General features: G+C 36.8%; 1 protein-coding gene across 1 annotated transcript in view; it reads left to right on the top strand.

Annotated features, from left to right (window-relative positions):
* The first annotated feature begins 583 nt into the window (after nt 1-583).
* Nucleotides 584-24,336, top strand: part of LOC149842457 (Urb2/Npa2 family protein) — a 45,869-nt gene continuing 22,116 nt past the window's right edge. The window contains exons 1-5 of the mRNA XM_089999188.1: nt 584-1,326; nt 1,458-3,300; nt 7,354-8,820; nt 8,975-9,279; nt 21,702-23,290. Of these exons, the coding sequence (XP_089855314.1) occupies nt 1,040-1,326; nt 1,458-3,300; nt 7,354-8,820; nt 8,975-9,279; nt 21,702-23,290 (5,491 nt within the window). The 5' untranslated portion in view covers nt 584-1,039. The remainder of the gene's footprint in view (nt 1,327-1,457; nt 3,301-7,353; nt 8,821-8,974; nt 9,280-21,701; nt 23,291-24,336) is intronic.

Genomic DNA, 24,336 nt, shown 5'->3' on the forward strand with positions numbered 1-24,336 from the left:
TACCTAGCACCTGTATAGACAAAACATAGAAAAATATTTTATTTGATTTTTCTTTATTAGTTTATTATATAAAGGATTTGAAAATTTAGAATATACTGAATGTTCTTGAGATTTTCTCAAAAAACAAAAAACCCTTAAGAAATTGATGGCTAATAAATTGTTATTTTAAACATTTGTCAGTTGCTTACAACTAAGGGTGGATTACGACTGAATCAAACGTGGCATGTCAAATGAACAAGGCAAGCGTAAGCTTGGTAGGAGCAGTAAAAACTATTAATATGAAAAATTGAAAAGAGTGTTTTGATCTTTTACAAGGCTAACTGTAACAATGAAAAGGTCATAGGCTGGGTTACTTGCCTTTACCTGTCAATGGAATGGGTCCCAAAAACTGACTCACGAGCAGCTGCTTCGACCAGTGCACTATCTCTATATATACATATGGAACATGGGGATGTGAATTGTTTGGGTTCAACCAGACATTTGACTGAATTACGTTACGTTGACCTAAATACTACTAATCAGAACCCCATGGTGAACAGTCAAACTTGGACTCGGTAGGAGTATTTTTTGCATCAAAATCCAAATCCAAATCCAAATCCAAATCCATTCCAACTTAACGTTTGACAAAGCCTGAGCTGATTACATGTAAAGTTGTATCCGATCAGGGTATTTAAGCTAAAAATGGGATCTACGTTCAGTAGGGGCACTTTGCGTCCGAGCCTGATAAACCTAGACCCCGACCATATCCGACCGATTCCAAATTACGTCCCAGCTGAACCGACTGACTGGATCCAAACTAATATAAGAAAATTGGGTCGGATTAGGGTCAGACCCGAACCACACAGACAGGCTGGCCCCCTAAAACGCTCTCGTGTATGACGGTTTTCCCTCTCGCCTTTTGATTGAGAGAAGAGAAGAGAAGTGGGAGAGGGAGCACGCCGCTGCTGAGCAAGCCGAAAGAGGAAGAAGAACAGGACGACGTGCGCTCGTCCGAACCAGAAGAGACTCGTCCAAATTGCTCTCCGTCATCTTCATCACCATGGACAAGGAACGAAGCGTCGAGGAGGAGAAGTGCAGGAAGACGACGACGAAGAAGAAGAAGAGGAGAGAAAGTGCACCCGAGGCGGAGTCTCCATCCGGCGCGGAAGACGCCTCTCGGAAAAAGGCGAGATCGACTGGGCTGGAAACTAGCGAGGATGGCGCCGGAGAACTCCCTCTCTCCGGTTCTCCGGCCTCCGGAGAGAGCCGAGAAACCCCTCCTGCTTCCTGCTGGAAAAATCTCGATTTGATCCTTTCTCTGCGGAGGAGGGACCTCCTTCTTCAAAGGTATGGTTGCGAATTTCTGGGGAGTTGTTCTCATCTTTTTCCCCTGATTTTTTTTGGATATTTATCCGAAACTTCATGTTAGAGATTGTGATTATCTTTCGTTTCTTTCTTTGGGATTATTTGGCATGTAGGAAAATTGAAATCGCATTCGAATTCGTCAAATTCAGAGAAAACGAGGGAAATTTGGGTTTAGGTTCTCGGATTGCGTTGAGAAGAGAATGTATTGGTGTTCCGCGGCTCATTTCTTTTCTTAGTGATTGGGTGCAGTCGATCATGGTCCCTTTGGACAATAAGAAGTTCGGAAACAGAATGCCATATTCTGATGGCGTGGTTTCTCAGTTGACTGTAGTAGAAAGAGACGGTGATATCCTTGAACCATCTTTGGATTCCCGGTGCTGGGCTGTGTTACTACACTGTTTGAAATCCGAGCCTTTGGAGAGTCTGAGTTTTTCCCCGAATGTGATGAGGTCTGCAGCTCGTGTTTTCAAGGTAACCTTGGCATTTTTGGTGTCTTGGCATGTAGAGAGTGAGAAATTCATCCTGCGTGAACTGTTGATTTTGGTATCAGAGTGTCTGTTTATGATTTTGGGCTTACATGGCGGAGCCTTCAAGTTCAATTTGGAAGTGTGGGTTTCTACTTCCTTTTCTGCTGTCGAGCTCATTCATAAGGTGCTAGTGGCCACTGCATTGAGTGATGAGGATGGTGATGCTTTTCTCAAGGTTCCATTGTTGGTCATTGAAGCGTTTGCTAATTATTTGGCAGTTCATCCAAACCCAAAGAATGCATTCATCATTTTCGTGGAAAATATTCTCACGCCTTTGTTGTTGTTGCTTCCTGTTCTAATGGAGTTTGTCAAGGCTAAAGATTTCCAGAAGGATAGCATAGGAGCTCGATGGGCTGATCAGATCTTGAAGTTGGTTGCGAACATTTTGTCAAATGGGTTATTTCATTCTGGTCATATTGATGGGTTCTTGAATCTTCATTCTCAAGTTCCATTAATGGAGGATAAGAGAGAGGAGTTGCCTCTTAATAAGAGTGAAACAACAAAAGAATCAAATTTGGTGATCAAAAGCTATCATAAGCACTTATTCCATAAGTTGGAACAGCTTAGGCATAATGAGAAGAATTTTGCACTTGTAGGTATTGGGCTACTGCTGGACTTGTTTGTACGCAAGGTGGCCAAGCAGCAGGGGACTCGACAGAAATCCAAAAGTACCAAGGTTACTATGAAAGATTGTTCACCAGATTCAGGTTCCAGAGGGAATCAAGTTAAACTCAGTGGCATAGATGGCTGCAAAAAAGTTGGCGATCTTACTAGCGAAAAAGAAAAAGAGAATGCAGAACAAACTTTTGTTCTGAGTAGGCTAGATGAGTCTACACGCAAGTCTCTCTTTAATTTGTTTGCAGAGCTTCTGAAACCCCTGCTGCTTTCTGTTAGAAAATATTCTGAATCATTTTGTGAAGAAGGCGAGTGTCTTGAGCTTGCATTTTCAAATGCTCGTCGTGTTGTTGAGTCGATCAATAATTTACTTGCCACCCTCTTGAAGGCAAAACTCTATTTACGAGCAGAGGACACAGCTGAGGAAGTGCATTTCAGATTTTTAAAGGAGGTCTATGATACCATTTTTGCATTTGCTTCCAAATTACTTCGATTGTGGAATTCTGCATTTAAAAATTCCGGCTCAGTTGTTGCTGAAGATGATGTATTGGTAGGCAGCAGCAGAAGCATGGGTATTATGAACTGTACAAATATGATTGTTCTAGTGGCTAAGGAGGTTATTGTTGCACTTTGGTACTTTTTGGATATTGAATACAGGGCTTTAGAGAATGAAATGATAGACTTGTGGTTTTTGTTGCTTTCATACTTGGCATTGAGTTTGTACCCAACGGAGGGACGGTTCCATCAAACTCTTGCTATAGAGATATTGCAGCTTGGGTGTCATTTAATTAATATCTATGGTGAGCTTCGTCAGGTAACTTGATTATCATATTGAGCCATTTGGGTTGTCCACAAAAAATTTCTACACTGGTTGAGCTGCTATTGGTTTTGATTCTTGATTATGATGCATGAACATAAATATAAGTACAGGGGCTTCCATACAAGAGTCTCTTGTTTTTCTCTGTCACATGGATATGACACATGGCCACTTTTATGAAGCTTTCAATATGACTAGTACATTTTAGGGGACATGATATGGGGGCCAAAATGGAGTACCCTTGTGACAAGTTACTATTAGATGTTTTGTTAATGTGCTCATCTTGACTAGCCAGGATGGGCAAGAAATGAAAAGGAGGAAAATATTAATCAATTTAACTGTATGAGGTGGCAATCCAAGTATCTAGCGTGAGGAATTCACCTTCCGTCATGTATAAACAACTTTGAATTTTTTTGCTGAAAATTGTTACATTAATTTTAATGTTGACATCATTGCAAGGTTCGTGATATGAATGAATAGATGTGAGACATGCTCTATAATTGGGTGAAAAAGACATGTAGGAGACAAACCTATTCAGGAATCTAGAAGCACGCTCGGATCTCCTAAGACTAAGTTCTTCTATCTCATGGGTTTGGTTATATTTATCAAGAGCACATGGATGATTCCCACCATCACATCAAGAAAAACATTGAAGTTCACGGGTAGGTTCAATATCATTTTTTGACTCATGAATAGGTTCCACATTAACATCATTATCATTGGAAATATTATCATCATCACTCACTAGAATCACAATCCACAATTTTATTATTATTTTTGGGTAACAAATCAAACAAAAAGACATACTTATGATCTTCCTTAGATTCTTTAACATCAAATCCTTTTCTTTCTCAAGAAATGCAACATTTTTAGAGACAAAGCTTATCATTTTTCAAATCATAACATCTATATCCTTTTTGGTTATAGACAAATGCAACAAATGCGCATTCTATGGCTTTGGGAGAGAGTTTGTCATGTTTTTTAATAAGCACAAAACACTTGCATCCAAACACCTTCAATCTTTTCAAATCCAAATTAATTTCAAAAAGTTTTTTATTGGAGATTTGTTTTCCAAATTTGATGAAGGCACTCTATTTATCAAGGATACCGCGGTGAGAGCGTCTTCATATAAGTGGGACATAATTGGTTTATCATCATTATCCACTTTCCTCAACATTTTCACAAACACAATCATCCTCAGAAACATGCTGCACCCCTACCAAAACTTTGGGGGAAACAACTCTACCATTTCAATCCTCATTCTACTTCTTACATAGGGACAAATGTTACACCCATTTAATGCATACATATGCTTCAACACATTTTAATTCAATACAAGGCTTCGTACTATTAGAACATTTGTGACAAACTTTGTTGATGTAAGATGTGTCAACTCGATGCCATTGGTGAACCTCGTCATCGAGTTCAATACCCATAAATAATCATATATGAGTTTTGTGATATTCTTGCATGTCTCATTGGTATAAGAAATTCCATCCATTTCTCTAATGTCTTTGAGCATGAGAATCTCAAATATGTTGCACACGGGCACACAAAAGGGAAAAACACATACTATTCTTGGATCATTTTCCTAGCAACCTTAAAATTTGCTATATTGTCAGTAATGAACTGCACAATATTAGAAAAACCAACCTCTTCTATCACGTGGAAATATTACAACCAATTTGCCTTTTGTCTTCAATCTATTAGACATAGCAATTGACCTCAAAACATCACTCCTTTAGACAATAATTTAAAAAGTTTATCAAATTTTCATTTCTTTAGGACAATAGACAGAAGATTTTTTGAAATTTTGCTGTTTGTTATCTGCCCAAACATCTGCCATAATGGCATCAGTCTTAGCTTGAATGAGTTTGATGCATTGCATGTTGTGCATGTTTCGTGAAATAAATGCTCTGGTTGTGAGGTCTGCTTGCTGGATCATCTATTTGGAGGCCATGAACATATATCAATTGGACACCTGTTATTGTAGGTGGGAAATAATTGCCACATCCATGCCTTGGACTTGTGAACCCTTTCTGTAAAGGTTTCTCTTCTCCTTTTCTAGTATCCAGGGCTGGTGCATTTCCAATATGACTACTACCAATAATAGCTGTCTTTGCCCCTCTGTCATTGAAGAATCTGCACCGCTTCTTCATTAGGGCCACTAACACTAGGTCAGCGTTCCAACTTGCCTCAAACCCTTATACTCATGAAGAGGTACCTCTTCCCATGGCTGAGACATATTCCAACCTCCACTTTTGTGGTTGTATTTTATTTTATTTTGTTCCTATGAGTCTCTTGCAACAATTTATTTATCTACCACTTTATAGAGGTCGTCCATGGAGCATAATTATGCCTTATATTGGCAAAATGATGCTTCATTCGAGGTATTCTTCTTCTATAAATCTTTTTCTTATAATACTTGCATCGGTTAATCAACCAATTATTTGCATGCAGAGATGGAGAGAAAAAGTAGTGTTAACTTTTCATGTCAATCCTGCTCTAATGCCCTGTGAAACTGTGCTCTGCATAGAAGAAACAAACAAGAAGGAAATAAAGGCAACGGCAGCCAAATAGTTGTGCCAAAATTAGATGGGAGTTAGGCATCTCGTATCTTATATATTCTGAATAAGAGTCAATTTACAAATTTATCCCTATTTTTAACTTACATGTGAAATACACCTGTAAATGAATCTAATAGTGGAAATCTAGTCTTAAACAAAGCTATCTAATCAAGTTGACTGCAGGTCTTGGCCTAATATGATTATCAAGACCTTGTTCCAGATATGACCTGGATCTGGTATATAAATTTGTGCCAGATCCAGGTCCTAAATGGCTGCCGACACTCGTACCAAACACAGAGTGTCTAAAAAATCATTTCATTTGAGAGAATCATTGCCATGTATATATTAATCATCAACGTATCTTCAGTGAACTTGTGTGTTTTTACCAGACCAAATTATTGACAATAGTCCTTGGTTTATTTCAATTTTGTTAAATGTTGAAAAAATCACATTGCTAACACTCTTCTGGGGTGTCTAGTGCCTCTTTCCCTCCAATACACCTCTCCTATTTGTGTATTTGGTCAGTTGTCACTCATTGATCATTTTGTGTTGTGTGATCTACATTGATTTTTTTATTTTTTTGCATGAGCTATTTGGTCTACTTTTATTATTTATTGGATTGAATCACAGTTTTCCAAATTCCTTCCATGTTTCTAAAGCTTCACAAAATTGACATTTTTCTCTTACGGTTCCCTGAGTAACAGCTAAATGACTTCTGGCATATGCAAAGTAATGATCATTTGTTTAAACGTCTTCAAACAATTCAGAAAGAGAATTGGAAAAGAATGACATCAGAAGGCTGGCCATATCTGATGTTGGTCATGATTTATTCTTTTAAATATTGGATGCTATATATCATTTTGGACCAGCGTTACCAGAAGCTTCTTACATAGGTGGGAAGCCAGCTTCCTGGAAACTCGCTTCCGAAATTTGATAGGAAACTCGATTTCCCACGCTTTTCTTATGATTTCCACACGCCTCATTTATTATTCTTATATGTTTTCTGACTCTACTTTTCATGTTTTTTATGTGTTTCCTCTCACTCTTCTTACTCACTTGTGCTTTCTCTAAATTGGTAATCATTATTTTTAAATTTTGTTAAAAATTTATTTCTTACACTAAAAAATCATAACATTTAAGAATAGTCACTTTTATTTTAGTTATTATTTGTGTTCCATTTTGATTCACATTCAATTCTTATATTGCTTTTTTTTAATTCCTCACTTCCCGCTTCCTATACATTTTAAAATGCATTGCTTCTCGCTTCCGCTTCCCATATCGTTTCCCGCTTCCTAGTTTGACAACCATGTTTTGGACACTGCTGTGTATTAAATATTTGTGGTATCCTTTTTTTTCCCTCTTTGGGTTTTCATTGTTGTTTTCATGTTATAAAACACTCTCCATCCATATTGTGAGCTGATAGGTGCATTTTCCTCTTTCTTATCTGTACTGCCACATGATTTTAACTATATTGCATTTGCAGGTTCTTAAACCAATTTTGGCACTATGTAAATCAGTGAGGTCCCATCAGATTTTCAACTATGATGGCCTTATTAGTGGAAGAAATTTTAGCTGTCAACCATATTTGACTTCGGAAGCATTTGTAAAATCAGTGATCACCTTGTCATGCTCACAGGAGTTCAAAGTTGCAATTTCTGATGCCATTAAGTCTACACCCGAAGGTCAAGCAAGTAAACTGATTCTGGAAATGAGATTAGATGTTGAAGAAACTTTTGGTTGGATAAAATCTGGCTCTTCAAGGGTTGGTATAGAAGGAAATGGAGAAAGAAGTGAGCAACATGCCTATAAGGAGTTGAGTGTGCAAGCTGAATTGTTTGGAAGGGGTCTATCAGAACTGTATGTGCTTATTCTGGATTCCTTACTTGTCACCACAGGCAATTGCATTCCTGTTGGGAATTCTGTAAAGGACCTTATGAAGACAATACGACCTTTCTTGAGTATTCTGGTGGCTGTGCAATCTGATAGCTTAAGTAAGTTCTTTTTGACTGTGACAGGCCGGCATTTATCTCATCCACCTGCAACTGCTATGTGCAAACCCATACCTAGGGGACAAAGTTGTGCATCGTGGATCATCCTTTTCTTTATCCGCTTGTATGCCTCATGCAGAAGTTTATACAAGCAATTACTTTGCTTAATGCCACCAAATATAGCAAGAAAGGCATCACCGGCATTGGGGGATTTATTTACAGCATTTTCTGGAAAAGAGCTGACAGAGCAGGCAGAATGGGTGGATGATGGATATTTTTCTTGGATAATAAAACCTGCTGTTCCTCTCTTGGACTTCATACAATCTATATCAAATTTCTTCTTGGAAGGGGATTCTTGTGAGGATCATGCATCCTTGGTCTATGTCTTGAATGCCATGTGCTTACAAAGGGTTGATGATTTAAATAGACAGATAAATGCTTTTGCATTCTTAGAAGAAAGACATGCACGTTTAAAGGAGGCAAAGTCTTTAGATCTTTTTGGTTCACCTGGACCACACAAAGTAAGAAAGATGTGGACCAAACTTATAAAACTTTCTAAGAATGAAGCATCAGGGTTGATCACTTTCGTCATGGAGCACATTTACCCATGTTTGAAATGTTTAACTCTGAAGAATGGTTTGAATACTGAAGGTGGAGGTTGGTTGGTAGGTCATGAACTTGAATCATGGGACTTTGGTGTTGGTTCCATAAATCATCATTTATTACCCATTGCCCTTTGGTGGCTTATTTGCCGAAATTTGGATATATGGTGTCCACATGCATCTAAACGACAGCTGAAAAAGTTTTTGAGTCGTGTGTTAAGGTTTTCTTCACCATATATAATTCGAGACTTCAAAAATTTTGGGATGGATATCATGCCAACTTCAAGTTGCCCAATCCAAACCACCCTCCATCGCATCTCATTGGAGCTTCTGAATGATACTGTTTTATATGAGCAGCCAGTAAGCTTTTATGTTTGAAGCTTCTCAAATTGTTGTATTGTTTATTTGAAAATTGCCATTGTTATACTTTTTTACCTGCATTTCTTTTCTTCCTTAACTTAGCATTGCGATGTAATTACTTCTCTTATGTTTGATTTCTTATTCTGTTCTTCAGTTTCTATGCAGATGTTTAACTTCTAGGTTTTGCCACATTCTGAAGAATTCTTTACCACCAGTCTTTTCTTCACCAGGTGTAAATTTTGACTCCTTGCCTGAATGGTCAGAACTCATAGGCATGGTTGAAAAGGACCAAAGTACTATCACTTTTGAGCATTTGAAGGATCAAAACAACCTCGTTTCTGGTACTGAGGAGTTTACTTTTTGTCATTGCCTGCTTAATTTCTCATGTTGGATGCCAAAAGTTCTCTTAGGTTCTAAAGAGTTGAGAGTTTATGTGGCCCATATTCTTAATATTGAGAGGTGAGTTTGATTCTTTATTTTCTATTCCAGGAAATGTGTTTTTGAAACCATTTTTAGTTATCTAGCCAAGTCTTTTGTATCAGTTACACTTAGTTGCAGCTAGGGTATAGCGTTAATGATAGAGATCTAGAAAACTATTTGTATACCATTTGAATACATCTAAATAGGTCATATCACATGCATGTTTATGACTATGAGAAGGTCTATTATCGCCAAGATATTAATGTTCCATCAATATACAACTTTTGTTCAAGGAATTCAAAATTTGAAGCAGCTCTGACTTGTGTCAGCAGTTTGTCAATTGTGTGCATTTGAATCTAGACACACTGCATGGTGGTTCAGAAAGGTTGGTTTTTTGCTGGCTAGATGCATTGAAACCAGTTGCAGATAAACTAGCATTATACGTACCTTTTGCTGTCGTGAAATTGTTTTTGCCTCTTCCCTAATAGTAAAGTCATCTACATCTATATCTGTTACTACTGAAACTGTAGCATTTGTAAGTAGAATTTCATGATTGCTCTGGGCATGTGACATACTAGAAGATGTAGACAAAGCAAGGAGTCATGCTGCAGGATCATTTCTCACAGCACTTCAAAAATAAGTCTGGTGCTTGTCTAGTGATTGTAGCGTTGAAAGCTTTGTACTCAGATCCCAGTTTATATAGGTAATGAAAATTTTTGTCCTGTTATGAAATATGACTGCTGACGATAGTTATTTGGTCCATTATTGTTTTTATCTTGTTGAGACATTTAAAAGATGAAGTCTTCCTTAAGTCGATATATGTTTGGTGTTGACATTTGCATGAACCTTTTTTGGGTAAAGTTGTTCCAACAAACTGTCTTGGGCATTCATCTATAACTTAAAGTAGCACCTTTGGGGAAAGAGTAGAAGTTGCACCGACAGCTGCAGTTTGGCACTCCTCCCAATCAAGATAGAAGGGATCTCGACATGATGGTAAATGCTAATCCTCCATCCTTGTCAGGCTCACTTGTGATAGATTTACTGGGGGAACAGAAAGACTTCCATAGAGATGTCACATGCTGTTAGGTGAACCATGTTGTCAGTGATGTATGTATTCCGAATCACAATTTATTTCATCCTTCAACAAGGAATTGAAGGCATGATGCAGTGGATGCAAGAATTTTTAGCTGTCCGTGATGTATGTGTGTGCAGAATCACAATTTATTTCATCCTTCAACAAGGAATTCAAGGCATGATTTGGTGGATGAAAGAATTTTTAGCAGCAATTATGAAGCTGATTTGTTACCACAGATTGATGAAGTCTCATTCATTTCAAACTATGTAAGAGCAGTACAATTTACTGTTAGGTGCAACACCATGCTATCAGTGATGTATGTTTGTAGAACTCACTATTTATTCATCCTTTTGGCCATTGTCAAGGAACAGGAAGCAAGATTTGATGGATACAAGAATTATTGGCAATAGTATGAGGTTGATTCGTTACCACCACAGATGGATGAAGATGCTGGTTGTATTACGAAAAAGTTACTCCACTTCAGGTTTTACATTTTCTTCACGTGTACATTACGTGATAGAAGATGTTAAAACAATGTGATAATTCTAAATAATAACAGGATATTGTTTCTGAACCAGTCACAAGATCATGAACAACAAAGATGAAGATATTTTGTTTGGCATCGCCTTCCTTTAGCCAATTAATGCGGGATCTCTACCTCTGATTTGTTTCCTCACACAGATGCCAATCCTTGATTTGCTGGAATTGTTGCATAAGGGTTTTGATCTGTCCAACTTGATTGTGATCACAAGATACTCCTTAGACCAGGTCTTCTGAAGTTTAATTAGTTCCCCTTCCCATGCTTAATCAAACTGAATCTAGCTCGCTCCTCTTCCTTGTTCCAATGAGGAATGTGAGTTCTTAGTCAGCTTATCTTCTTCACTAGCTTGAAGCTTGCCCATCTCTCTTCAATTTTTGCAATCTGGGAGGAACCTGCCAATTTCCTAAATCCTGGAATATGGGCAATTAAAAGTTTCTTTGGTTGTACTAGCATATTCAAAAGCAAATTAGGGATGAGACCATGTACCAAAATGTTTTGTTGTAAAGAATGTTGTATAGTCAGGCTCTCCTTTTCTGTACTACTTCAAGATGGAAGAGGGGCATTAGTGGACAACAATATTTCACTTTAGAAACTTATTAGAAATTACACAGAAGTTATGTGGAGCTTACATGTCTTTTTCAAATTGTCAAGCATGTTTGGCATAATGCCTCCGTCACACACGAGAGAGGAGGAAACATGAGATTTAATGAGTCTTTCCTTTTTTGGTTTGAAAACAGTCCCAACTTTTAAGAATTTGAGAGAGGGGGAGAGAGAGATGCTCACTAATACAGAAACAAAATTTCATAGAAATTACAAAGATTTACCCAATTAACTTCATACTAAGGGTTTCTTTCTCATAATTGCTTCATGTCTATGGTTATCCTGATCAATGAAAACGGGGCCAGCATGGGCATTCCAAACCATATCAAAAGTATTCCGTTGGTAACATAATGGATCCAAGCTTCGTACTTTGCGCAATATATTTACGTCCCTCATATTCCATATGTGGACACACCACATATGGATCCTCAATTTAAAAATTGAACCCAATTTACGATTGGACCTACCTCTGCTCATCATTTAATAAACAAACAATCACATGGAGATTACAAAGAGTTATCAAGTACCCTCACACCATGAGTTGAGGGACAAACGTTAGCCATATATATATATCAAACATTTTAGAAGGTTTTCTTTAAAATTATATATATATATATATATATATATATATATATAAGGAGAGAGAGAGAGAGAGAGAGAGAGAGAGAGAGAGAGAGAGAGAGAGCACATTGAGCACATTTACATCTTCAACCTTAAATGAGGTAGGAGGCGGTGAAAGTTACTTAGGATGACTGAATAGAGGCTCTTAGTTTTTTGGGTGAGTATGAGGATGTACCTGGATTTTCTCTCTCTCTTTGTTTTCTATTCTTTAAGCTTTACGTGTATCAATTTTGGCTTGGAATCCTTCACCATCTTGATTGGAATTGGGGGTTGTTATCCGTAAGGATGGGCTGTTGATCCGGTGTATCTTGGTCTAGAAAAGTCAAAGATGCATGCTCTAGTATCAAAGGCATAAAACCAAACAATAGCATCTTTTGCGCTCAATTATAACAGAGCAGATAGAGCTACTTAACTCGGATTTAGGGATCCAATTAGGACTTAATTCTTTGCAATTGGGGCTTACACGGGATCACAAGATTTGTCCTATAATTCAGCGTTATTTTATTATCCATTTTGTAAAGGCATATGAATTTCCTTGTGTAATATTAACTGTTGATTTTTTGTTGAGATAAAAATACATCTAAATATGAAAAATGTTTAAACTAATACATGTTTTCTACTAAATAAAGCATAAAGATCATATCTATAGGTTTTGATTAAGCAAAAAACACATGCAAGTATGTTTTTTAAAGGAGTCTGGGATGGTCTGGGAGATAAATAGTCTGGAGGCTACACATTACTGTGTATATATCATAGTCATAGATATCGATGATATTTTCAAAATATCATGATATTATCGCTGTAAATCAGCAAACGATAACATAGGTAAAAATATCATGATATTTTGAAAATAATGCCAATTTGATAACATCACGATATTATCACAAGAATATCACAATATTCTCATGATATTATCATAATATTATCATAATATTATCAATTAGTTTTCTGTTTTTATTTATTTATTTATATTTTAAATATGTTTTTCTTCTTTCTTTTATTATTTATGTATTTTTTGTCTCAACATTATATTTTCTTACTTTTTTTGTTATTTTTTAAGCCTCAAGATTTTGTCGAGATTTTTCTCCAAACCTATAATGTCGTGAGAAATAGCTTCGCCGAGATATAGCCGATACCGAGATTTTTTGCACGCCTAACCCTCCTTATGTGATTTACAGGTTTGGTTTAGTGGAAACTAGCCCTTGAGTCATGTTTTTCCGATGTGAATGTTAAAAAAATAACATGTAATGTGCTGGATTTGTAACCCTAAAAAAATTGAATTTTATTAAAAAATACAGGATACAAGAGTTATCTCCTAGTATTTTTACCATGCTGAACACATGCATGGGGTCAAATATTGTCGAAACAACCTCCCCCTATGAGTTCTAACAAGGAGGCTCCTTACACACAAGAGTTATATGTATTTATATAACTCACAATTGCTTTTTGTTCGACACACATGAAATGAGTGGGATGTCCTACCGCTTGCTTATTCGAACGGGTCTTGCAAGAAAATATGGTTGCCCCTCCGATCTTTACCGTAGGTGCCAAAGAAGAGAACAAGTCGCGCCTCTGGAATTCTACTATATCAAAGGCTCGGTGATTACGCTCGCTTCTTACGTGTGGGGTTCGTGCGGTTGTTCTTTCAGTCAACTCTGAGCTGGGATACTCGATAAAAGGAATGAGGGAAGCGAACAACATATGTATGCTTTCATACAGACATAGCATGAAAGCAAAACACTTATAGGCTTGCTTCGAGGAAGAGCTTACACTCATATCTCATAGGCCTTCCCATGCTGACTTGACCTCTTTCTATGAGAAAGTCCATCATTGGCCAAAGTCATTCCATAATCTTACATGTGGCTTCCACAACATTTTCATGTTTCTCTCATTTTATTTTTCATCAGAAAATGAACCTACTCAATTCTAATGCATTGTTTCTCTTGCTTACCATTCATGCAGGTACACACAGTACAAGTCGTCGAATCAGAGGAGACCACTCGAGGGTTTATTATGTCATGTATTTTAATTACCCGAGTGACTTACTGAAACAGATCCACTGAGGGCGGTCCATAAACAGGATATATCCTAACAAACTTCTGCAGAAGCACATGAACATACCACCTAGAACATATTGGTACTCCGCCCTCCTAACTTCGGAGGACTAAGGACCAAATAAGCTTTCTCGCTCGCAAAGAATTATAACATGGTTCATCGGAGTGTGTACCATCTACCCTATCTAAGGTAGACCTAGATTAAATGGGTTATTAGGTTTTCTTTATTAAGGGAAAGGTGTCAATGCATTTTAATACATGTGCCATTTACCATTGGGTGCTTCATGGCCAATTAGCGCAAATATCCCTCCAGGTGACTTTCCAAAATTGCCTTTATGGCAAGAACATCATATCGCCCACTGTCACATAGGTGCGAGTGCCGGTGCTGCAATGTGACACTTTAAAAAACTTGGGTGCGGGAGGATCTATATATTTATATATGTATGTATATATATATGTATGTATTCCAAAATTGCCTTTATGGCAAGAACATCATACCGCCCACTATGTCACATAGGTGCGAGTGCGGGTGCCGATGCTGCAATGTGACACTTTAAAAAACTTGGGTGCGGGAGGATCTATATATATATAGATATAAAATTTGTAACACCACCGTTTACCCCTGCCCTGCCCCTTTACCCATTCTTGAGGATTCTCGAGCCTCATCCCTCTTTACCCTTTCTCGAGGTACCCCCTTTTTTTTAATGGGGGGAGGGGCACTCGAGGTACCTCTTCTTTTTTAATGGGGATGAGGCTCGAGGTACCCCTTCTTTTTTAATTGAGGGGGGGGGGGCTCGAGGTACCTCTTCTTTTTTTAATTGGGGGTGGGTGGGGCTCGAGGTAACCCTTTTTCTTAATGGGGATGGGGCTCGAGATACCCCTACCCATTCTCGAGCCTCGTCCCTTTTTTTAATGGACCGAAATGGACTCGGTCAAAGTTGATCGAGTCCATTTTGGATAAAATATAACCCTAGGTGTGGGTTGACCACACCTAGGGTTTTATCGATCGTGGGTGCTGCACCCACACCTGCATCGGATCGATGCGGGTGCGACAATCTATTTGGTGAGTCCACGTGACATATTTGCCCGCTCATGACACTACACAGTTGATTAGTACATTCATATGGATAACCCATTTAGTGTGTCTTTGGTTCCTTTAAACAATTTGCTCAATCATGTACTTATAAGCATTATGTGTTCATGCATGTTTTTCATGACTTCTTGCACTATGAAACCATATGTCATACTTTTATTGGCATACCTTGCACATTATAATCACAAGCCACATATCATAACACTATGTTGCATATTATAACATCATGACAAAATTTAAAACTTTACATTGAAAAGATTGCACCAGCACACTGCCTCAATAGGCCCATATACTGTTCATCGGTATGTCACATATCCATCTGGTTCACTTCTGGAATCATCTCATGCATTTAAACAAAACAATCCCCTAACTTGGGACTGATAACGCAAAAAAATCACCTCACATTAAAAATTTTGTCATAACAATTTAGGCTCTAAAGTTTCAACTGAAGGTTCTTATATATGTTAAATACACACCCCCAAAATCTCAGACCTTAAGTTATTACAAATCAGGAAATAAAATTTCTACAACACAACTGTTTTCTGAGTACAAAACAAACTTGTTTAATTCTGTCTCTTCAAAGAAATCCATTATAAATTGTACAAAAAGAATTAGATGTTGAGATTTTTACTGTAAGTGGCCTGATATGTCAGATTCAAGCCCTCAAAATTTCAAAATTTAATTCGATTCCAACAGAGATAAAAATCTCATAGTACGTACTGTTTCTGTTACTCTACAGAACTTGTCCAAGAAAATTACAGATTTTTGACCAACTTCCGTGAATTTTCGTTTCCAAACCCTGAGGAGTGGACCTCTAAAATTTTAGCTGTGTTCTTTCATATCTAGACTAACACACATTAAAATGTCATCCATGGACCCTGAGTATTTTGAGAGATATAATTGATACAAAATACTCTATCTCTGCAGACTTATACTCAGGATATAATTTCTGTACCGACTTGCAAATGACATCTCTCTCAATCCACAACTCATTCGAGGCTAAATTTGATATGGGACTATCAAATGTATGTAAGATCCCCACCAAATTCAAAGATTTATGGGTTTACTTTTTGGGAAAAACAAATTTATTATTTTAACTGGTCGGATCAAAATACCACATAACATAATATAACAAGATTTAACTAAAAAACTTTAAGATTTCAAAACAAACTTCAAGAAAACTATCAAATAATTTCTAAATCCATCAAAAACACATCAAATCCATTCTTATAAATATTCAACATACTGAAAATACAAAAATCTAACACATAACATGACTATGAAACCCAAAATCAACCATTTTTCAAAAGAGAACAAGTTTACTCTATACTACGAATAAAAATCCTTTTTATGAAAGAAATCTTGGTTTTAAATACTCTCTGCATAAAACAATTTCAGTTCTTACATGAATCTAGGCTAACATACGTGTTGATACGCATCCGTGGAGTCTCATGTTCTTCCTCTTCCCCCTAATTCAAACACGGGAGATACAAAAGCCCAATTTCTGTCTTATCACTGGAAAGGCCTTATCTGACTGGGGTAGTGAAATCAACCACAGGATCATCCCACGACATGCTCATGTACCCTAGCATTGTATACACGTACACAGTTAAAGTGAACCTACTTCAAATTTTTGGATCCTACGAACACACCTTCCTGAAATCGTCTCCTGGATCAACTTCTCCCATCCAAGTGCACCTGCACCTGCACCACCAAGAGAGAGCAACCACACCCCTCCTAGGCATCTATGAATGATTTTCAGAGCGGGGCGTGAGGGAGGAAGAAGAGAGAGAAAGAGGAAAACCTGAGAGAGAGAATGAGAGCTTCACTCTAAATAACCCTCCTCAATAGGAACCCTAATTAAATAAGGAAACAATTATGCAACTTAGCTAATTAGGACTCCTAATTAAATAGGAAAACAATCTATGCAACCTAGGTAATTAGGATTCTTATTTAAGTAAGGAAACAATCTATGCAACCTAGCTAATTTACTTAATTCAATAAGTAGGAGGAAAAAGGATGGTGGAGATGCCCTCCCCCCCTGGGTTGGACTTGACTTTGGCTTGAGTCCTTCTCTTGACTCCCATTCCAAAAAGGATCAACATTAAATGGGGCGTCCCACCCCTAGGTCCTAGTTATAATATCCGAGGTCCACTACTACATCTAGTTGCTAAAATTGCAACTATCCAAATTGAAATCCAAATAAGAATTAAAACATGAATTTCATCTTTATTCCTCAAAAAATTTATCGAAAAAAATCTCAGGTATTACAATCTCTCTCTCTCTCTATCTCTATCTATCTATCTCTCTCTCTCTATATATATATCATAGTCACTTGTATCGTTAAAGGTAATTTCTCGGTAAGGGTATTTCTCAAAGAGATTTTCAAAAGTTGATAAATCTCGAGAGTTTAAAAAAATATAAATAACAACAAAACAACTAAGAAAATAATAAGTTTTGCATTATTTTCCTTCCAAAAATATAAATAAAACATGTTTTAAAGGTTTTAAAATATAAAATAAACAAAAAAATAGAAAATGCAAACTTAAAATAAAAAAGAGTTTTTCCCGAAAAACATTGCGATATTATCACAATATTTTGTCTTCTAACGGTATTTTGAAAATGTCACGGGATATTAATAACCTTTAATATTGACTACCTTAAAATATCGGTATTTCTCATGATATTTTCAAAATATCGCCGATATCGGTGATTTTTTATATATATATATATATATATATATATAAGTCATGCGCTCATTCTGTCCCGTTAGGTCTATTCAAAAATTGTAGTTTTTGGTATTTTTTTTCTCACATCTAACACCACAAATGTGATCTATAGGTTTTGTTTAGTGGGAACCGACTTTTGGATCACCGAAATTTGACATGTATTCATGTTTTTTGGGTGATCCAAAATCAATGGCTATGAAGGCAACAAGTTTTTCCAATACATAAAAATACTTTTTTTCGTCGAAAAAACATGATCCAAGAGTCGATCCCCCACTAAATCGAGCATGCTAAACGCATCTAAGAGTTCTGACCTATCATAAAACACTTCAAACTATGGGGCCTAACGGAGCAGAACGAGAAAAGAGGGCCTAATATGGTCAATTCTCTCTCTCTCTCTCTATATATATATATATGTTTACCAACCAAATATGTTTACTAGTATGAACCAAGATTTTCATAGTTTTTTTTTTTTTACTTTTTTTTTGAAAATTTCACCCTACGGATGTGATCTAGACACTTGGTTTTATAGAAACAGACTCTTGGATCATCCAATTACAATGTATAAGGATCTTTTAAGGGTTGAAAATCAATGATTTAGAATTTTCATAAATATTCAAGCATAAAAACGCATTTCTTGATCCAATTACAATGATTCAACAGTCGATTCTTAGCAAATAGACCACATCAAATGCATCTTTAGGGTTAAATTTGCAAAAAAAACCTATGAAAATATCGATCCATAAGCAAACATATTTGGTTGGTAAACGTATTCCAGTTTCCCTATATATATGGGAAAGTATTTGGTAGCCTTGTGGGTGTGAAACCCCCTAGTTGGAATTTGTAGTGAACTCAGTGGGAGGTTTTTTGACCAAGTCTAGCACCATGAATGTGTTCAACATGGTCAAAATGGTAGGAATTCACTCTTGGATCGTATTTTTTTGACGTAAAAATACAATTTTATGAGGGTTGAAAATTTGCTATATTATAGGCCATTGATTTTTTAACCCGTGCAAAATGTTACAATCACATTAGAATAACATGATGCAAGCATTGATTTCTACTAACCCAAACATGTAGATCACATCTAGAGGGTTCCTTACATATATGTATATGCATGTATATATAGTGAGGAAAACATGCTAAATGAAATATGCTAAATGTGTGTTTTCAGCTTTTTCGATGCTTCCTTCGCGATTCGGACTCCATAGATGTGTTTGGCATGGTCAATTTACTAGGAATTGATGCCTGGAGAATGTGTTTTTGATGAAGAAAAACAATATTTTGAGCCTCGAAAATTTACAAAGATTTTGGACTGTTGATTTTTTGAACCTTATAAAAACCCACCCAAACATCGGAATCGAACGGTCCAAGAGCTGATCCCTATAAAAATCTAGTATGTAGATCACATTTGTATGGTTAGAATTTAGGAAGAAAACAAAAAAAGTCTGAAAAACCCATTTAGCATGTTTCATTTAGCATATTTTGTTTAACATGTTTGCCTCACTCTTAGTTGTCAAAAGCTGCGCCTAAGGCTCCACCTAGACTGGCTAGGTGTAGGGCTACCACCTAGGCTTATGAGTCTAGATGGTAGGGCCTTGTTTATTTACTTAGGCTGCTAGGCTGTCCATGCCTAAGCAGCAGGGACATAGTTGTCATGTTTTTTAAAGTTTTTTTTGTCTTTTTTCTTCTTCTTCCCGCCCCAAAAGCTTTCTTTTTTTATTCTCTCATTTTCTTCTTTTGTTTTTCTTTTTTAGCTTATTTTTTTCTTTTTTCTCCTTTCACCCCTCCTCTTAGTTGTCAAAGGCAGAACTTAGGTGCCACCTAAGCAGCTTAGCCTAGGTGGTCTCTCGGTTTGATGTACAGTTGCACATACATATATATGTTTTCTATGTAATCATATATAATTATATATATTAACATATCATACATATATATTATAAATTTAGAATATTATGTGTTTATATTATATATAATTATATATAAATATCTGTGTACTTAATTCATATATAATCTATAAGCATATGAGTTATCTATTTGACTGTTTTTATGTAATATAATTGCTTTATAGTGTTCGACAACATGTTATTATTTGTTTATTGCTTATTGTTGATTGATTTTAGTTTATTGCTTATTGTTGGTTGATTTTATGTTGTATGCATGTTTGTTATTAATTTTAGTAGTTTGTTTATATATTTTGTATGTTTTTTAAATTTTTTTTATTTAGGGTACCGCCTAGTCCGCCTAAGCCCCGCCAAATCTTTTTAGGGGCTCACCGCCTAGGTTCTGCCTAACGCCTTTGACAACTAATTCCTCACTCTACTCACACATACACACAGTCTTTTTAGGGTTTCACCGCCTAGGCTCCGCCCAACGGATTTCGTCAAGTTGCGTGGGCTGAGTTTATAATCGGACTCAGGTGTCCAAAGCCCACCTCGTACGAGGATTGGACCCATACTCAAATGTGGGCTCAAACCAAAACTAGATACAGCCCGACATCATATCACAATGATAATTGCAATAGAGATGTTATGGATATGATTTTTTACTTTCTGTATCTTGAGGGTCATTTCTTGGCATTGGTAAGTGCTTGGGCTATCAGTGTGGAAATGGGGGTTTGAGTCCTGAGTGGTCACATACTTTCTGACAACTACAAGGTTAGGACCAATCACAGTTTATGTAATCAAAGTACTAGGTGCCAGACCCTAAAAGACCTAGGTTGGTGCCTGGGAGGGACTAGTAAGTTGACTAGGGATACAAAAAATATCTTCAAGAAAATGAAAACTTATATAAAAATGTCAAAACTAATAGAAAGCATGTATTCAACATAAAATTAAGCAGTGTAGAAAAAAATGCATGAAAAAATAGAAATATCTATTTTTAATAAATAAACAAGCAACTATATATTTGGAAAGCATTAGTATGATGATTTTGTGCAAAATCCTATTTTATGTTATTAAGAAACTATTCTGTGTCATACAATTAATAGGCTTTGTACTTCTTGTGATTGTGTGTGAAGTGAAACTCATGCTGGGTTAGAGAGAGAGAGAGAGAGAGCATTGGTATGATGATTTTTTTGCAAAATCCTATTTTCTCTTATTAAGAAACTAGTCCCTTTGTCATACAATGGTGATTGTGTGTGAAGTGAAACTCATGCTGGGAGAGATGGGATAGCGTGATTGATGACAGTCAAGTTTAATAATGATAGACTTACAGTTGACCATCTCATTGAGTTTTTTACTTGTAATTTAAGAAACATTAAAAGTTCAATACACATCGACTGTGTATCCATACAGCTGACTGCCTTTATCGGGTCACTAGTGTTAACTGTGTCCAACCTGTGTCACTGCATGTCTTATGTCAAGTATGCATGTATAGTCACGTCCACGAGACACTGGCCAAAATAGGCATCCATGTCGCAGAGATTTTACTGTATAACCATGGGGAATGTCATTATAGTGACCTCAAGTTCATGTGTTGTACAAAACCTTTGAGGCTTAACTCCTGCATTGAGTGGTTATGCAAAAGCGAGTAGATAGTCATGCGATTCGGTTGGACAATTATACTTAAAGGTTTAGTTATATATTGTTAAATTCAAGGAAACAATTCATTTCTAGTGCACGCAAATGGCTTGCAAACATGTCCAACAGACTGGACCTAAATTACATGCTTTGTAGTTTATGCAGTTATGCTCCATTAACTGTTTTCATATTTTGCTATGTTTATAATTGACCTTGCTTTGCTTATTTAGGTTGGTGGCTGTTTCGATGTTGAAATGTCAAGGCGATCTATATCAGTCTTTGAAACTATTCGTGTGCTGTCGGAGGGCACTCAAATATCTAGCAGTGTTTTCAGAAAAGGATCTCCAAGATACTGGATTTTCATTTCTTCTCAGAATTTTTGAGAGTTCTGCCTCTGTTTTGTGGCTTTTGAAATCTGTTTCTGAGATATCTAGAGTTTCATATTTATTTTTGAAAAAGCACACTTTTCAGGTGACAGATTTTATATTGTCATTAGTTCAGCAGACATCACATATATTTTTTGCATTAACTGAAGCCCAATCTAAAGTTGCAGCTCAGTTCTTGATATGCCAGGAATTCAATGGTACATTGTCCAGTGAGAAACCCCTCATTGATGATTGCAGTGAAAAAAGAATTATCGTGGAAGCTGATCCTCCTGTCTCTAAGCAGTTGGATGCATGGAAGTGGTTGAAACTCATAGCAGATACATTGATGGAGCAAACAAGAATTTTACATAGTAGTTTGGAGGAAAGCAACATTCAAGTGCCACTCAGACATGAAGATCCCTGTGCATTTCATTGGACAAAGTTGTCTTCTTTGATATCTAGTTTTCATGGTTTTCTATGGGGTCTTATATCAGGTTTAGACAGCATTGATGAAGTGTGCCACATGGATAAATCACGTTCAATGAGATGGAGGCTTGATCATGTGTCTGAATTGAATCCAAGTATTGATACTTTTGAGGGTTTTGTGAACTTCTGCTTGATCACATTCCTTGCAAAGGATAGGTCCAATCCTAAGGGTTTTATGATGGAGTGCTTTAGTGGTTCTAATGTAGAAAATGTAGTTTCTTTTCCATCTTATTGGAATCAGTCATTATTGCAGGGCTTATTGAAAGGTGAAAATGTGACTCTAGCTTCTCTAGTTGGACAGCTTTTTACAGCATCCGCAGCTATTTTGAAAACAAAGCACCTGTTATCTTCTCCAATGGTTTTGGGACAAGAAAGAGGACGTACCCAAGAGCTATCAACATCAATGGGTCTTATTGGAGCGTCACATTTTCTGTTATCAGAGTTTGCTGAACTAGATGTTCAGTTGCATCCTTTTTCTTTTGTTTGGTTGAATGGACTCTTGAAGTACCTGGAAGTTTTGGGGAGCTGTTTTCCTTTCATAGATATTGGCTCTTCGAATTATATATATGCAAAAATGATAGATTTGCATGTTAAGCTGCTTGCCAAATGCATTTCATTGCAAGGTGGAAATACAAATCTAGGAACCTTGGAGGCAGGTTTCTGGTTTGTAGGAGACCAGTTGCAAACTGGATCAACTAAAAATGATGATTGTCCCCCTTGTAGGCAAGACCACAACTTGAATGATTTTAAAGCCCAACTTAGGATGTCTCTCATAATGTTTGTGAAGAAGCCACTGGAGATTCATTTCTTATCAGTTGTTCAGATTTTGGAAAGAGCTCTAGTGGGGGTCCTGGAAAGCTGTCCCACAAAGTACAATGTAGAGGCCGGAAGTTTAAGTGGTGGCAATGTTGCAACAACTGTTGCTGCTGGACTTGAATGCTTGGACATTGTTCTTGAATCAGTATCAAGTGAGTTGATTTCGTGTAGTTGAATTAAGGAGTCTTCTGTGACTCCTGTATAACATGATAATTGTATTTCTTCAGATATTGTTGATAATATAATATTTTATTTGTCTTATTTCTGTTTTCTATATCTGTTATGCGTTTGTTAGCCTAATCAGGGGATGTTTGCCTGAGCAAATTATCTACTGAATGTTGGTTGTTATGCAAAGTTGCTTACATATATTAAGTGAGGTTGCTGTGTCAACATTTTTGCTTGATTGATCAGAATTTTCTCCTTAGTGCTATCCCATTTTCTGCTTTGCTTTGTTCTTTCTTTATTGTACTTTTGTTATTGACTTTTTGTGCTCTCTTTTGGCTATTGTTTATGTTTTGTCTGCATGACTTGGGTTTGTGATAAATTCATGGAGTTTTGTTAACAATATGACATCCATTACAGGATGAGTTTTTCTTTGAATCCAAATGTCTGTGGTGTTCTTGATTTTAGTTTTTCTAGTTCACTTGAAAACTCTATCCTAATGTAGGCCATATAAGAGCAGCATACTCAATGCTATTGATTTCTGCATTAATTTTTCCACTTGGTTGATGGGCTTCCATAGTGGTCAGGGTAATGAAATATAAGAAATACAAAGAAATGCCTCTTAGGGGCTTGCAAATTACACAAGAACACCACCGAGGTCCACTTATGGGTCAAGATACAAACACAAGCACAATGCCACTAATGGGCAACACAAGAGCATAAAAAATATGTATTTGTATTCCAAAGAGAGCTTGAAACAAGCATACCACAAGGAGATTACTCCCCTTTATATAGAGAAGAGAGGCCATATAGAGCCCTTGGGAACCACCCCAACAACTATAAATATAGCTATTGGGGAGGTCCCAACAGCTCTAATGGTTAAGGACCCTTATGTCCTTAGCTAGAAATAAAAAGACAAAAAAATAAAATAAAAAGGAAAAAGGTAAAAACACTAAAGTGCCCCTAATGGGCACAACCTATTACACAAAGTGAAATGACAACAATACCCCTAATGGATATTGTATATGCATATACA

The sequence above is a fragment of the Nuphar pumila genome, chromosome 3, assembly GCF_984573655.1.
Source record: "Nuphar pumila chromosome 3, dmNupPumi1.hap1.1, whole genome shotgun sequence".
Classification (NCBI taxonomy): Eukaryota; Viridiplantae; Streptophyta; class Magnoliopsida; order Nymphaeales; family Nymphaeaceae; genus Nuphar; species Nuphar pumila.